General features: G+C 41.7%; 1 protein-coding gene across 3 annotated transcripts in view; it reads right to left on the minus strand.

Moving 5' to 3' along the window:
- Nucleotides 1–14,079, minus strand: part of grk4 (G protein-coupled receptor kinase 4) — a 43,759-nt gene extending 29,680 nt beyond the window's left edge. Inside the window, exon 1 of one of the 3 annotated variants that reach the window (XM_084570943.1) lies at nt 12,493–14,079. In XM_084570943.1, the coding sequence (XP_084427069.1) occupies nt 12,493–12,544 (52 nt within the window). In that variant the 5' untranslated portion in view covers nt 12,545–14,079. Of the gene's footprint in view, nt 1–176; nt 846–12,492 lie in introns of those variants that run through there. The other 2 variants (XM_084570942.1, XM_084570944.1) reach the window with 2 other exon arrangements.
- Nucleotides 14,080–17,832: the final 3,753 nt, after the last annotated feature.

Genomic DNA, 17,832 nt, shown 5'->3' on the forward strand with positions numbered 1-17,832 from the left:
CCATCAATCAAGCCGCCGTTCCAGCATTGCACTTGGATTCTTTAACAGCCAGTGGCATATCCAGCACAAGAAAAAGAAGATATCCAGTCAAGTGTGCGAGCCCGTGCATGTGTGTGTTCAAGCATGTTGACCTTGCTGTGACCTGCTGCGAGGCAGGGACAGCTGGTTCATCTCACCAGTCGCCTATGTGCATCATGACAGGACATGTGGCGAAGAATGTTGACAGCTTCAAAAGATCATGCGGCGCGCATACGCATCATGTCACGCACAAACACACACACAAACTGGAACTCAGTCAAACGTTAGCCAAACATAACTTTAACCCATCGTTCACGGATTATCTCCCACGCACACACACACAGTGGTGCTGGGCAGCCTTATTGGCCTATCAGATGACCCTAATGTGACGGGTGAATGACCTCGAGGCCCAACAGCACTCCACAGAGAGCCCCGGTAACTTCCGAGATCCACTGAAAAGCTCATTCGCACAGCAACAGGACTGTGTGCACGCATGTGTGTGTCAGCACGCGAGTGTTGAGAAACAATCACATCGGGGGGAACGAGGCATTTGCTCCTTGGGGCAGAGAGAGTACTGAAGCCAGGGTTTTCCGATGAGAAGCTCCTTTCACTTGCGAACTAGTTGTATATATTATCTGCGCGAGGCAGCCATGATCAAAACGAACGATTAACATGTTAACTTAAAAATACGCCACACACTTTCTGATCACAGTGCCTCAGATGTGCTGTCGTTGCTTTTTGTTACACAGTGTTATGTAAACCTGATCCTGTTGACATTTTGGCTCCAGATCAGACAAAAAGAGCTTTTTGATACGTCACTTTAAGCTTTGGCAATACTGATTTTGACTAAAGAGATAGCTTTATTAAAATTACATAAAAAAAAAATAATAATAAAAATCTTCTGTGGTGCACAATATTCTCCACAATCAGCCCCTACAGCTGATCTTTGTTTACGTCACCTTCTTTCTCACCACTCATTTCCTGTACTTTTTTTTTTGGTTTTTGTAATGCCAAGAAGTGATTAGAAGTGATGCCAATTAAGTTCATATATTAAACATATAGTGTATGACCGGGGATCAGTATAGATCACAAAGGAAGCAGCTGAACAGCTCCGAGATAAATAAATGAGATAAACGGATAACAACATCACACTCACAGTTACTGCTGCAACCATTTCATCAAAGCCAACAACAACACAGGCGATGCAAATACATCGATTTGGGTGGAATACATTGACACATCACAGTGTTCACATCCACCCAACTAATTATGGTGGTTCTAGCTGCCAGTAATAACCAGTAAAACTAAACCTCAAACATCGAAAGTGTGAGAATTCTTTCAACAGCGACTCAGTAAGTTGCACTACATATATTGAAAATATGTCATTTACCATCAAATGTAAATCTGTTCCATCTAAACATATTTGGCAATAATGGATAATTATTATTCATTCATATCACTTATTTAGAAACAAATGCTGAGGTTTAACACAAAGCTAAGGTTTTAAAAGCCTAGCCTTTTATAAAAAAAAAAAAAAAAAAGAAAGAAAGAAACGGACTCCCTGACAAGAGGACAGAACACAGAGAGGAACTTCTCGTTCAGAGTCAACAGATTTAAACCCTCGACCATCTCGGCACACACTGTAGCTCCATAAACTATCTCGAGCTCGAACAAACGACATAGACTGACAGTTTGATGACAGCAGAGAGGGAAATCCTCTGCCCTCAAGTTCGTCAGACAGCAGCTGGCCTGGCAGTGACATGTGTCAGCTCCAACGCAAACACATAGGCAGGGTGATGGTCAAACACCTGCAAAACAACACCTTACGGACACACACAGGAATAGGCCTACTGTACGTACAGTGTGCATTCTCTGACCCCCATAAAAACATCCTCATCTCTCTTTTCTGCAACAAAACCTTTTTTTTTTTTTTAAACCAACCATGCCATTAAAAAGGTACACGCACAAAACCACCATCAAAGAATTACCGGCAATTGAAGGCCAACTATGACGTCACCTCCCGTCACCTGTATCTGGGCCAAAGAGTTGCACTTGAACGCATCACAGAGTACGGCCAATGGCCAGCTGACACATAAGTTGTGTGCCTGCGTGAAAGGAAATCGGAAGAGCTACTACTAGCTGGGAAGCTTAGAAAATAGGAAAAGCTACAACAGTTATACAGAGTTGGACTCTAATGAATCATTCACTTGGTCCACAGTTTATTCACACACTAGATGATTGTGTTTTAGTAAAATATTCGTGTGCTTGGATGTTCAGATGAGACAACGCCTTTGTTGTTTTTTTCATCACTTCGTGTTCTCGAAGCCGAACAGCCCATCAGAGTGATCTGTATCACAGACTCAACATACTGCGTCAGCTGAGAGCCAGCAATAGAAGTCTGACTAGCCACAACGCTGTGAGACAATCCGCCAAAATTATACCTACAGACGCTCACATATCCCCTACACCGGCAAACTGCAAATCGTCAGCTTGATGTGCCGCGGTGTCTTAGTGTCGACCCTTATTACACAACCAAGACTAACAACCAACACACAACAAGTGACATATTACAGAGTTGTTTTGGACATGCAAAACTTTTATACAAAATAGGACGGAACAGAATATTCCATCATTTGTCAATCTGCTAGCACAAAGACTGATCTTACTTGAGAACAGAAAACTGCACCAACTCTAACCTAATCAATGGGGTGATGAAATTCCTGGAATTATCAAGGATTAAATTAACAAAAAAACAAGAAGAGAGATTTAACGTCATCTAGCAACATTTTATAGACTACTTTTGTCAGCTGAAGGGTTCAGACCAAGCATACAGTAGCTTTAGCCTTCTTGCGGCTCCTCCATATGTGTCATTATTGTTGTCCTGAGTTATTTTGCAATACTGTATGGCGAAAAGAAACAGCTTCTTGCTGATGCCGTGTTAGTTTATAAGGTCCCACAGGTTTGATGTTGACTACAGGTATGTTGACAGACCTGTTGTGGGACTGCAGGGCATACACACAGACGCACACAGATGAGGACACGCAACCACGGACAAAAATGTTCTCTTGTTGTTACAGAAAGAGTGAACGCGTGAAAGAAAGACAAATGTTGATGAATTTTTGTTTACACTTGAGGTAAATTAACACAAGATGATTGGTGTAACCAGCCCCCTTTAAACTGTCAGAGGAAAATTTAAGCCTTCGTACATGTGGTCTTAAGAATGCAGGCCTAAATTTAAAGTGAGGTAGAGGAATAAAGAAGGAAAGGATAGTATCATGAACAAAAACCAGACAGACAAAGATACAAGAAAAGAAAGAGATTTTAATAGCAAGCTATGGAAGAGTGTGCGCGCCTGTCAGAGCCGGCTGGGCCACCCCACCCTGTTTAATGTCACTCTGACGTCAAAGCCATGTGTGCAGGCCCTTAATGCAGACAGGATGGAGCAAGTATTTATTTAACTTTGGTTCTCCCCTCCGAGAGAACGGGGCCCTCCATAAACACGGACTTCAGAGCCGTTTCGCTCATTCATAGCCTCGCTGCAGCCAGCACTGAGATCATCAAGCAGGATCCTGGGACAGGCCAGCGCATGTGCAGCAGTGATGTGATTTCAAAGTGGGAACGCGTTGAGAAAGCCTGGTGTCAGAATATGAGACATACTTGCTCAACTACGAGGATGCACATTCCTTCCCCTGAAAGATTTACAGGCAGCAGGGTCATCATGGTCACCCAGAAGTAAGACGTATAATATGTCACCAACGTTTCTGGTTCGAGTTATACCGGCCACAATTGCCTCACATTATCCTCCCCTGTATTTCTCCATGTTTGGTGTCACTCACTGCTGTCAGCGATCCAACAAAAGCAAAATGCCACAAAAAAAAAGGTCTGTAAAAAAATGCTTGGGGCTCAGATGAACAGATGACCCAACATAACACTCGGCTTGTTTACAGCAGCTTTATGTAACCAGGTCTTCCTTGTTGATGAAAGAAAAGCCTGTAGTTTTTATCAACAGGACATTTCTTAAAGTGCCTTGATGGAGAACTCATATTTTCACAATGTAATAAAGTTTTAGAACATCAAAAGAAAATCACTTTCCACCACTTTGCTGGACTATTTACAGTAGAGCCAACGATCAATGTTTGTGTCTGAGGTGTATTTTGGTTTGTGTTTCGTTCCTTTTCAAGTCTGACCGGTTTAGACGTATTTAAAAATGGAAGCATGGGAAACACAAGAAAAGAAAGCAAGCATCTGCACAGAGTATTTTTTCTTTAATTGTTTGTTTAACCGTCTGAGGTGAGATATGGCCGCGTTGATGAACGCACTTTCATGGGTCTCTTCTGGCTCTGCTTTGTCTCTTACCCTCATGCTTATAATGCATGTGAAGGCCAAATGCAATCCAGCACCATCCCAAATATGCTCCTCTCCCTTTCACCCTCTTTCTTCTCTCTTTCATCTCAAGTGGGAGAGGGAGCCAAAATGGAGGTCACACAGTAGACTGTGGCAGTATAATCGGGATTTCTCCCCCCACCTCCTAGCTCCTGTAGCTTTTACAACTTCTAATTAACACTGATCAGCCACAACATTAAAAACACTAACAGGAGTAGTAAACAACATTGACCATCTTGTGATAATTCAGTGTTCTGCTGGGAAACGTTTGGACCTGGCATTCATGAGGATGTTACTTAGACATGTACCACCCACCTAGACCAGACCACGCACCCCCACCCCATAGCAATGACACTCCTTGATGGCAGCAGCCATCCCCAGCAGGATGCAGCCTGACACAGACACACACACAAAAACGCTGGCCTCCAAATTCACTAGATCCCAAACTGATCAAGTATCTGTGGGATGATCCACAGAGGCCCCTCCCCTCAACCCATAGGACCCAAAGGCCCCGCACTAACAACATTCTGTTGCCAGACACCACAGGACACCCTCAGAAGGCCCATGTCCATTCTCTGAGGAGTCATAACTGTTTTGGAGGCACAAGGAAGACCTACACTATATTAGGAAGGTGGTCATAATGCTATGCCAGGTCACTGCTTATATTTCAAAGCCAGTTCACAAATAATTTCACTTTGAAAAGTTGAAATGGACTTTACATAAAAAATCTTTTTGTAACCAGCAGAATTATAACTTGATCGTGCTTTCCACACTTTTACTATTTACCTAAACTAGAACCGACAAATCAGCCAGAGCCAACAGTAACCGATAACATCGTATCCTATCATACTGTAGATCCTATCCTCTCATATCATATCTTGGGTGTTGATGAGAAACAGCAGCACAGAAAATCACATTTAAATCTATGCAAACAATAATAAAATTGAGTGATTTTTTGTGTAAAAGAATATCCTGGCAAGCATGTTAAACTTTTAAAACTAATCTACAAAATGTAAATTTAAATTTACTAATAATTGACATAATTATTGGTTAGAGCTATAAATTATTAGCAGGACTTGGTAGGGTCACAGGTCTGAATCACCTCTACATCCATGACCAAAGTGGCCTTAAGAAAGGCACATGACCCCTAAATCTGCTTTGTGGGTGCCTTGTATGGCTGCTCTATGTGGGCTCACTACTCTCTGTGTATACAAAAGTATTGGTTAAATGCGGAGAACAAATTCTATGTATATGTATACACTAGCCCTGCGATAGATTGGCGACCTGTCCAGGGTGTACCCCGCCTCTCGCCCGATGACGACTGGGATAGGCTCCAGCCCCCAGCGACCCTCCAGAGGACAAGCGGTTACAGAAGATGACTGATTATATGTATACACTGTATACTTGGCCAATAAAGTTGATTTACTTTTACATTTTACAGTCGCAAAGTTAAACAATCAAAGACTAAATAGTCTTGCACATATACTCAAGAAATGAATCCGCTTTCTGTGAAAATTACAGAAATCAAAGTGATAAAACACTTGGGAGGAAACTGCATCACTGGCAACTTCTGTTGCTGTGATTCTCAGGTTCTTCAGATGTTACTGTGAACACAGAGCAGTGCAGCGCTGCTGTCTGCACAACCCGTCTTTATTTTGAATCGCCATATGGGAGAAGCAGCTCACCCATCTGACGAACACATGTCACACGCTGACACTCGGAATAACCGCCACAAGGCCAGAGAATCCAGCTCGTCTGTGGCAGTGACAGACCGACCGCGAGAAGCAAGCAGCCAGTATTTACATCTTTACACAATATGCTTCAGGCTGCACACTTATACATAGTGACTTATAAAGAGCACGAGGTTTATTTCATTGAACCCTGGAATAATAAGGGGCATGAAGGTCAAAGAGCAGGGTCACAGTATGCTTTTAGCATGAGAATGAAAGTGAAAAAAAATAGTAGAGTTAAAAAGCCAGATATGCTGTTAAGTAACCCCACTACATTTACACACTGGTAACATTTACTTTAACTTTCAAAACACTGATAATAATGTTTGCCAAGATATTTTTGGCCAAAGTAATCATACCCTGAATATTTGGTGCCAGCCCATAGCTCATGCCTCTTCTGATATGACCCCCGCCCTGCAGCAGCAGCAGCAGCATAGGTGGAGGTTTCAGATCAGCTGCGGTACTCTCCCAAAAAACTTAAATGGTAGGAAGTGAGCGAGGGTCAGGCATAGTTTAGGCCCATTGTAATATGAGCATGCACACGCACATAGGCACAATGGAGCCTGGCCATGATAAATGAATGGCCTCTTGCTTTCTCAGTCGCTCTCCCGTACAGTGTGTGATTGGCTGGTGTAGCCCCTGATAAGGAAAACATTAGCTGCAAGTATCTGTGCTACCCAGTGTTTGAGTAAGGTAATCCGTCTGTATACTCGCACTGAAAGACACACATCAGCTTAGAGAGAGGAAAAGAGAAACATGTGAATATCAGGCAGCGCTGCTCTCCTCTAATCCTCACCTCACTCACATGCTCCGAGTTCAGCCTCTCACTGCCCTCCCCATATAAACAGTTTTCTTCTCTCGTTATGCCTTCATTATTTTTTTATGGTCAGACCTTCCTCTCTCTCTCTCTCTCCCTCCCTCTCTCTCTCTTTCTCCATATGGCGCTGAGAGGAAGTGTGGGTCATGTGCAAAAATGCGAACAACATTACAACAGAAGAGTAAATTCCAGGACACGACAACAAACAACTGAACAAAGCAGCACGGGAGGGGGGGGGTCCTCACATGAGGCAGCGTAGGACATGCAGTTTTTCACATGAGCAATAAAGACAAGCGCACACTGCACATAAACATGCTCATTCCAGCAGCGTGTTGTGGTGTTTTTCAAGACCTTTCCTTCCTCTGGCCCATCTCTCCGTGCTCGAGATATTCCATTAAATCGAGCAGAGACGTGCTTGAAAACTGACCCTTGTTTTCACAGTTTCTTGGGGGAGAAGGGGGGGGAGGGGGGGGGCAGTGAGGGAATACAGTGAGACTGAACTTGAGCAAGACACTAGCTGGCTGACTTTGTGTGTGTGTGAGAGGACAGACTGAAAGGTTAATCATCTATAAGTTATCTGCAGATGAAGGGCCCACTGGTTAATTTCACGGCCAAACAGGAGGAACAGGAACCCACAAAAGCAGCCTCTACAGCAACGGGGCCCTTGGGCATGGAACATGGAGCACAAATTACACCTTGAGGATTATCTTTGATAACAGCAAGTTAAATTTGAAGGCGAGACTGACATAAAATTTACCAAGGGCAGACGAAAAAAAAAAAAAAGTGAATGTTTTAAAAAGGGCAAACTGATAAAGTATGATACATCCTTTGACTTGAAGCGAGATTTTTAAGAAATAAAATCTTAATTTGACCAATAAAACCATATAAATACACTCTTACATATACATTGTTAAAAGCAGGGTGACAGCTGGATTCTCGTAGGAAGAACACCCGTTCAACTTTTAATAAGGCAGCTGGTGCAACATCCTTATAATGTTCACAAAGTGCTTCCAAAAGTCCTTTTTTTTCATGCTTAGTCAGCTTGCCAAGAAATGTGTTAATGAACATCCCAGTAGCCACCCAAGCTAAGAGCCGCTGCTAGTGCCATGTAGCGGAGCCGAGTACGCAACGCACCGCGTCCCATTCTCCGCTCAGCCCATTTGTGGGTGTAATACTGTAAAACGAGTCCCACATCAAGGGACAGTCACAAAGCAGTGTGTTTTATGAGTCTCAGCTGGAGGAAACACCCCAGAGTGATGACAACAAGTGTTAGCCCAGCGACGACCACAAAACTAATAAAGCTACGCTGGCTAACGTCACAGAAAAACCCTCACAAGCTGTCTAAAAGGACCTGCTAGCCTTCAATTTGAACTGGGTGGTGGAGAGCACACAGGGGTTAGTGACACCGACAACGACAAAAATCAAAGCTTGCAGCATGCCCCGTTAGTTATATAAGCGGGTGGAAAGTTGCTGGCGTTTGTTTAAAGAGAGTGAGAATAGGAATGTCCAGCTTCCGTCCTTTTTAATGAAGAAAACGATCTAGTGATTCCAGACAGGAAATCTCTCTTAGTTGCAATCACATTTGATCTGAATAAAACAAAAGAGTGTAACTGTAACGTATGTCCATGTCCCTAATGAATACAAGTTTGTAATAAAGTAAAGAGTAATAATGCTCAGATGCCTGACCTAATCCTATTCCTTTCCCTTGGACAATTTCATTTCCTCTTAGCTACAGAATATTTCCCTTGCAAGCTCTGTAAGAGCTGATGAAAGTAAGTGACAGCGACATTTTTTGCCTACTCTAAATTACAATATCTGCTATCACAGTCAATCCTGGAGCTCACATTGCGGAAAAGTCATGTTTATTTGTACAACCCTAATTGCTCACTATTTTTCCAAGACCCATGTTAGCAAATTATAGTAAGTTTTTACAGCCAGTTCACAATAGATCTCAAAGCATCTCAGTCACCCAAACGTGTTGTGTTTTGATTAAACGTGCGCAGTTAACTTTTTCACTACTGGGCTCTCTATCTTTCTCCTGCCATGCCATCAGCACTGCTCTTTACACCTACTATATTTATAACCTACAGCTGAATGCAGCAAGTAAACACCAGCTCTCAAAGGGCACTCTGGGTAATGTAGTCAACCACTGAGTTGACCGCATTAGTAGAAGCCGATGGATGAAACCCTCCTCAATATTAGGAGTCACCAAGTGTGTCAGTAAGTTCAGTCGTCTTTATAAAGATGCATCAGGGCTACTACAAAAAACTACAACTACCATGATCCCCATCTTTGTTCTACTTCTTCACTGGTGCCACATAGCCAGAGCTACTACTGATGCTATCACAGTTCACGACATGATCACATAATAAATATATAGTTATATATGTCAATCTGTATGAGAGCACACAGCCATTTCCAGAGAGCACGCTGCCATTTCCACATTTATCCAGTTGTTTACAACATCATTGTTGAGATTAGCATTTGTTTACTTTTCCGGGTCTGCAAGAGGAAGCGTGCAGCTTGCTTCAAATTTCCCCAAATTCACACAGAACTATAACATTTGCCTAAGGCACATATCAAATTGTATAAAAAAAAAAATAAAATACTTCCCATTTTACGTAAACCATTGTTTTATGTGAAGTTGGCATATGAAAGGTCCTTGCAGTTTATTAAGGGGCTCTGACAAATAAATGTACATTTACAGCTGAAGAGTAAACATAATTTTTCCCAGCACACTTCACACGGCCATCTGCTCCGCTATGATAGGCTGCTCTGCCAACTCAGGTGCTGCAAAGTATTGTAAACAGTGGAGTCTGCAGGACAAACTATGATAACGCTCTTACTTAATCATCTCAAGTGCTTTCAACTGAAACAGAAAACAAAAATTCTGTGAAAACCCACCAATTATTAGACTAATACCAACAGGGGTCAACACACGTCAAATTCTGCCATTTAAAGGTAAAACTCCACTATATCAAGTTACATTTCATGGTGAAAAGAGTGAATATGTTTAACTTCATATGAGACACATCTTCCTCTCAAAGACGCAGAAAAGTAAACCAATGTCAAATACGATGTTACAAACAATTAAGAACTGATGTGAGACGGCTATGTTGAAATTAATTCTCAGATGCTTGGGTGAGCGTTAAAACCCACAATACTTCCAGACTTTTGGCGCTTTTGCAAAAGAATGTAAGCACAATAAGAAGACTGTCACTTCATGCAGCTGTCACCTATTCCAAGTCTGGAAAATGGAAAGGCTGTGAACGTTGCGCCATTTCCTTTCTACATTTTTTTTATCAAATGCATGTGTGAACTTCAAAGATGCAGGGTGGGGATAAGTGTCATCTCTACCCACTTCCTTTGACGTCTGTCATTTCAACTGTGGATGACTGGACACACCCCGTCATAACGCTTCTCTGGCCGCCCAATTGCATACGCGCAGGTTTGTAAAATGTCAGACTCATCAGCTTTTTAAGTAAAGTGACATGCAAGGTTCATACCGAGTTAAAAAAACAAAATGGGTCTGTGTGCACATCTTAAGACTAATAGTTTGTTATTTCTCTTCTCCACAGTGAGGTCAGGGAGTTACAGAACAACTGATTTAATGTAATGCTCAAGGACACATTAACAGAGTAAACTCTTGCTGACTCAGTGGCTTTGGACAAAGCTCCTGCAGCTGCAGAACCATCTCCATGCAGGCTCTGTTGTGTGCAGTGTAGCCTGAAGGTGACCAAACAGAAGAGAGTCCGGAATAAAAGGTCGCGGCATCTAAATAGCCGAGGGAGTTTTCTGTCTGGATTTGTGTGGTTAAAGGTGTGGTTCATTCTGCAAACGGTGACAACTGTCAGCATGACACAGTGAAACATTTTGACAGCTGTGGAAACCAACCTCTGGAAAGAAGATTTGAAATCAAATTAGTTTCCAGTGCATCTTAAAGGGATAAACTGGGAGCCATTATCGCTTTTAAACCATGCTATAATTAACACAATGAATGGTATAGTAGGGAGACATTAAAAAACACACAACACTGACTGTGTGCTCATCGTGTTCATTGTGTCTCCTTTTGTCCAATCACAGCTGTAAAGCTGTAATGAGCAACTGGTTGATATTTTAACTCAATAAAACTGACATAATCAATTCTCTGTCAAAGGACTAATCAATAAGCTTTCAGAAGTCAGTGCTGTGATCACGACCGTTAACTTGGGCCACATATTGAGATGCCAGGCTCTCGTGTCACCTTTATCACTGGAGGCCTTTTGGACCTGATACAGGACAGGGCTCAGATCCAATCCGTGTACCTCACAGGGCACTCATGGTCATGACAAGCACCATGAAACGGCAGGGAAAGGAATGTATGGTGCCCAGTAAGGAGAAACTGCTGCTATGAAATGGATTCACTGCTGCTGTGAATAATCCATTTAACAGCAGTGTTGGCGTTGAGTCTCGAACTGAAACGCATTCTGAATATAATGTAAAACATGAGCAGGGAAGGCCTCTGCATAACAGCGACCCCGGAGCCACTGAGAGTGACTCTGCTGTGGAACAGAATTGATCCAACTTGCACAATATATCCTCTGGAAGAGCGTTTGCTGGTGTCCGATCCGCTTGGAAGGGAAAACAAAGTGGGAATCGTTGAGCAGTAATTACACATTTTCTCCCCCCTCCTCTGGCTGCTGATACAGTGTTGCACACCCACCCTTGCGCCCACTCACTGGCTACAAAAGTAGCCTCGCTGCTCTGCCATCTCCTGGAAAACAGATGGACACTCGCCTCTTCTCCACCTCCAGGTGAGCCGCTGCGGGATCAGCAGCGCGCACACCCGGGGCTGCAGCGCCTGGGCCGCCGGGGTACTCGGCCTCCCTGTGCATCTGAAACAAACCCTTCCCCAGAATACCAAACCTTCCTCATAACCAAAGGGGAAGTGGCGATGCAGCGGCAAAACGTCTGCGTCAAACCGCGCACGTTCACTTTCTAATCAGGTTTTAAACACACCGAACCCTTCAATGACAGGTACGAAGGCAGCGAGGCGCATAGCCCCTCTGCGCAGCTGTATTTTTTTTTCTTGTCAACTCCATTGTCAATACCATGAAACGTGAATGCCATTAAATATCCGTTATGTCATCGCAAACGTCCACTAGGAAAAAAAAAAATTAAAAAAAAAAAAAAACTCTGGTGCTAGTGTGAAAAAATTTGCTCGACAGCCTCTAACGCAACGCTGCCATCTAAGCGCGATGCTGCAAACACTCCCTGCGTTGTTCATCTCCAGCCCTTTCTGGGGCCTTGTGTCAAAGCTGCCCGGTAAATACGTGAGTCGTTAGCGTCCAAGATTTCAACGGAATACGTTAGGAGTTTGCCCGGAGACAAAGCAGTGCGCAGGGATGGGAGACAGGCAAGGCATAAATCCCAAGGAGGACAGCCGAAAGCTCGGGCTCGTCCGTGGCCATAACGTTGAGGTGGATAAAAGATTAAAAAATAAAAAATAAATAAAAAATAAAATAAAATAAAAAAAACACATAGTAATGAATTATTTGAACTCACCTTCCCTTGCCTTCAGGAGAACCGTGTTGGCCACGATATTTTCAATCTCCATTGTCAGAATGTGAATCCCGAGCAGTCGCGATACATTTCACTGAGCGGAAAAAGACGTTTTTTTTTTCTGATCAAACGTGCCGACAACGGTGAGGCTGCTGCACGCGCACAGGGCGGACGCGGCACTGGCGCATAGTAGGACTTTAATAGTGGTCGCCGCTGCTCTCCATTGCAAGATGTTTTAACAAACCCTACGGACCTATATGATTACGACGGGGCTTGTTAGCATTCACAGCCTCCCTCCCTTCCCTCTGTGCCTGCCTTCCTTCCTGCTCCGGCTCCCTCCTCCTCCTCTTCTTCTTCCTCCTCCTCCTCCTCGCCCCTCCTCTGCACAACGAGAGTAGGAGGGATCAATTTACAACTAGTGTGCAGCAGCCACACACACATCCACACACACGAGTGCATTCATGCATACTGTACATACATACATGCATGCATACACTACACGCATTCCCAAGTGAAATTAGGGATGGCCATTTGTTGCAGTTTTAGATTTTGTCGTGTGGTTTTCCTCCAAGTTTCCCTTCAGGCATCACAGTGCGGTACAGTGAGGGGAGACCCTGCTGGTAACAATTTAATCGTCATAAATGGATTTTTAGAATAAGCTAATAAGTAAACTTTTCCGCTTCATGGTTTGCCGCCGGTGCATGTGCTGCTGGCTCATCTGTCATCCAGAAACACAAATGCCATCCATTGTTACAGGCCTCTCACATTGTGTGAATGCCAGTGTGAGGGTTTAAGCTGGTGCAGGTACAGCCTGGTGAAAATGGTTAACACACTGGTCTCCTCCTCCCTCACGGCCACTCACTCTTCGATCTGCTCAACCCACACCCCGCCTGCAGTGAGGAGAGATGCTCTCCACCTCTTCAAATGATGCTGAGAAATCTTAACTCCATTTGTCAAATTTGATCTTGAAAATATTTAGAATGAGAATGGACGATAAAAATTTTCATTATGATTTTCATTTGCAAAGAGGGTCATAAAGCTATTGCAGGGGTGCCTGTGGAGATTGAAGGAAGTCAAAGGTCACTAACTTTCATCTTCTCTTCCCATTGCTCATTTAGAAGTCAGTGGATTATATCAGCAAGGATGAAATAAAATCTTGAAACTGCCAAAGCCTTTTTTATTATTATTATTGTTGTGTGTGTCCAAATACATAATTAACTAGGACTTCTACGAACTTACCAGGTTTGATGCCTTTCGCCCTTGCAGTTTGTCCTGGGCAGACACTTTTAGTTAGCTAAGCAGAGAAAAATGAAGAAGAAGAAGAAGAAAAATCGCAGCAAAATCAATAGGGATCCTGCAACTTCATTGCATGGACCGCTAATAATTATCAATGTAGGGTTCTTTCAGTGGAACAAGAAAAACTCACACACTGAACATGAAGTATCCCAGATGGTCCATGAAGATTGAATGCCTCCACCTTGTGGTGATTATGCATAAATACAAATGTACACACTATCCAGAAGTGATACATGATGCCTTGACGGTATAATAGTTCAACCAAACATTAAAAAAAAAAAAAAATTATACATGGGTTCATTGGTGGAATATAATCAAGTATATTTACTCATGTATTGGATTTTAGTGCAAACCTGAAGTACTTTTACTGTTCTACACTGCAATTTATAAGAAAAACTCCAATTACATGACAGATTATTTTAAAGTAGAAAAAAATGTATATATATATATATATATATGAAATATGGACATGCTAGTACTTGTGGTGTATTGATAGAAAATTGCATTTTAATCCCTTTTATAATAGTTTAAGTCATTTTCTTTTCATAGAAAAATCCTCAAATATTTTACAGTTGCAGCTTCTCAGATCTGAGGATTTGATGCTTTTTAATCTACCAGTCACTCTGTGCTTACTTGTGATTTCTCATTATTTTCTAACTATTTACGCGCCCAACCTGCCATTGGCTTATTAAAAGAAACTGAAACGGCGATAAATACACATTGAGAATTCAGATACAGTTTTGTAGTTGCAGGGATGTGTCAGTGGCAAAAGACTGAGGCTGAAACCACAACATCCTTTGTTTAACTTCATCCAGAAACAGCACTCTCCCATTTCTCTCTCTTCATCTTCATCATATCAGTCTACCGTGTCCCCGCAAATCAAATCCAAAGACTAACATGGACAAAATTAACCTAAACTATTTTCCTGAGGTGAATAGAGAACAAGATGTGGATTATGAATCATAGCTTTTAACATTCCACTTTTGTTTTAGGAACATGACTGTACCTCCTGGTGTCTGATACATACCTCAACAGTAAACAGTGTTTTTCCACTCACTGATACTGTTAGTCTCACTCTCTCTTGTTATTATGCAGACTACATTTTTGAACGCTAGGTGGTGCTGTTGATACAAAAGTTTTTTCTTTGCTAGTGTCGGTCAGGTTTTTTCATTTTTCAATCTACCTGTTCTCTAGTCTCAGAGTGGTTGTGGAAATGTAACCACAACAGACACTCATCTACACCTCCTATGCACGTTATTCATACTGATCTCTTCTTCTGCATGTACAGAAGCTGATATTTCTCATTGGTATTATCCCCCTCCAGTGTGAGACCCACATGAACTATGAGAAGACGAGGTGTTTGGTTTGTCACCCTTAAGAAACAAGATTTCACACCACAGTCACGGAACAGATTTGATACAAACTGTGTGTAACTGAGAGTAATAAGAAATGAAAAAGGAAGCACTGAAAGTTAAATGTCATATGGTTGAACAGGAAATGGTTTAATAGTGTGAGCGGTGTTAAAACTGACTAAAAATCAGATCTCAGATGTATAGTTAAAAGAGAAACTACTTACAAAGCACAAACAAAAGGGAAATCCCTGATGACCAAGTCATATACGTTAAAGAGAAAAAAATCATCTTCAATGGAAATAACATGGAATCTATATTATTGATCTTTGACTCAAAGAAAAATAATTTTCCAAAAGGTTAAACAAATAACGCTAAAATGTTTCATAATTTTCTGTGGCTTCTCCCTCTCAAATCCATAAGGGAATGAGCAGCTTTGAGGATTAAAATATACACTATCTTAGAAAAGAATAAGTAATTTGTTTTCATACTGAAGGAAGTAATCTTATTACAAAGGCAGATGGATGGTTAATTTACTACATTTAAATGTTTCACAAATGTTTCCATTAATCTAAAGGTTCTTTAAACATCCCAAGATGGAAATCTGTCAATATTTTAATGAAGACACTCCCTCTTTTCTCATTGGTTTTATTTTAAATGCTCAGTAAACACTGTGCACTACAAGAAACAGGATACAAGTAACCTTTCCCCACTCTCTTCTCGCAAGTGAAGAAACTGTGGGAAAGGATCATGTATTTATTGGGTAGCTGCAGAGTCGGTAGTTGAATCAAAAGTAGCTGCACAGGAGCTGCTGCACTGTAAATTCTAACATGGTATTTAAGCAAATAAATTTAGTGGCACTAACTTGGTTTTTGTCAACTTGTTGTCTACACTTACTGAAAATGTTGAAAATTAAATGTTAAGTATTTAATATGCATTTTAATACTACACAAAAATCACAATACTTATTGTCTCCTCACTAAAACTGGCGGGACGTATGAATGTCACACTGAAAGGTTTAATACCAAAAAAAATGTAGTGCAAGTGCTCCACTGACAACCTTTGCAGGGTGCAGGAAACAGTTTCTATATTTTGTGAAGGGCTGGTGGTTGAGGTGAAGACAGTGTGACAGGTTGAACAGAGAGTCTCTCCAGAACAGCATCTTTTCGGGCCTTCTGCAAAAACAACCCCTCTGCATGTCGCATTAATGCATCCCTATGAGCTATGACAGCCTTTTGTACATCCAGTATCCTGGACTCTCTGGACATAAAAGTATTATTACTGACTTTTTAATGTGCAAAAGTGTTTCTGTAATTCAAGTTTTTTTTTTTGTTTTTGTTTTTTGAGCATTTAAGTGCTTTCAACCAAAATATTCAGCAGATTAGTAATGTTGCCACTTACATCAAAATTGTTGCACTTCCTGTGGGTCCACTTCCAAAAGTGATGGAATATGTCTGATGCAGAAAAATCACTATGAAATAGTTGAAAAGCAAAAACAACCTTAAGTACTTTACAGGTCCAGCAGTTACTAAAGCATGACATGGTATCCAGGAGCATTCTGTTTTTGTTTTGATTCAATCATAAACACTTTCATAACAAAATACTGAATTTTTGAATATAAACACTTGTATATCATCTCTACTACTGACTGGAATGACTGAATGAAATGACATGAACCACAGTTTAATAGTTTGAATCACACATGTATTGCCGCATAAACTGTCGCACAAACAATCCTGCCATGGTTACCCATGTTGTAAAGTATCCGTACAAAAATAGGAGCTACTGTAATCATTTTACTGGTTAAGAGATCTCAGTGATAGCGAGTGCGTTTGCAATACCTCAGTTTATAAGCTTTGTAAGCTTCTGTGGTTGGGGAAATTCCCTGATTAACATTTTGTCGCGAGCGGAGACGTGTTTAAAAGTGCGTGTTCAGAAAATAAATGTGTTGAACGTTCTACCACAGTTACTAAGGGATTGTTTATGTTCAAGAAAATATGTTACAAGCGCCAAAGTGTTTGGAGCTGTCAAGTTAATAGCGGTGACAGAGTCCCATCCTGAGTCTGATGGTTGCAGCGTTCACTGGCGTCCAGGCCATGCTGATGATGTTGCTTTGCGACAGAAAGAGAATAATCTTTTAATTAAACAGCCTGATCTGGGTCACGTGTTGTTAGCGGCATGATAAGACTAAATGGAATTGTCTCCTCTGTCATAATTGATGTTCTGACTGTACTCACAAAAGATGATCCTCACTGGGGCACATACTCATTCATTACACTTAGAGCCCATCACCACTGCTAGAATATTGGAATTATGTATTAAAACAGAATGTATTTGATTCAGTTACCTAAATAAGTGAATTAATATAACTATGGCTGGATTTCTGGTTAATGGTTTATTTAAAAAGGGTGCAATTTTGTCAAGTAGAGGACACTAAATGAAGTGAAGTTAAACGAACTTCATAAGTTAAACTTAGTTGTACTTTTCAAGTAGTAGTCATTAGGTAGTAATTAAACTAAGTTAAGTTTACTTTAATCTGTTGTTTTTCTGATGATTTGACAGTGCGGGCGGCACAGTGGAGAGGTGGTTAGCACTCATGCCTCACAGCGAGAAGGTAATCGGTTCGATTCCATGGGCCAGCTGGGCCTTTCTGTGTGGAGTTTGCATGTTCTCCCTGTGTCTGCGTGGGTTCTCTCCG

The sequence above is a fragment of the Chelon labrosus genome, assembly GCF_963514085.1.
Source record: "Chelon labrosus genome assembly, chromosome: 2".
Classification (NCBI taxonomy): Eukaryota; Metazoa; Chordata; class Actinopteri; order Mugiliformes; family Mugilidae; genus Chelon; species Chelon labrosus.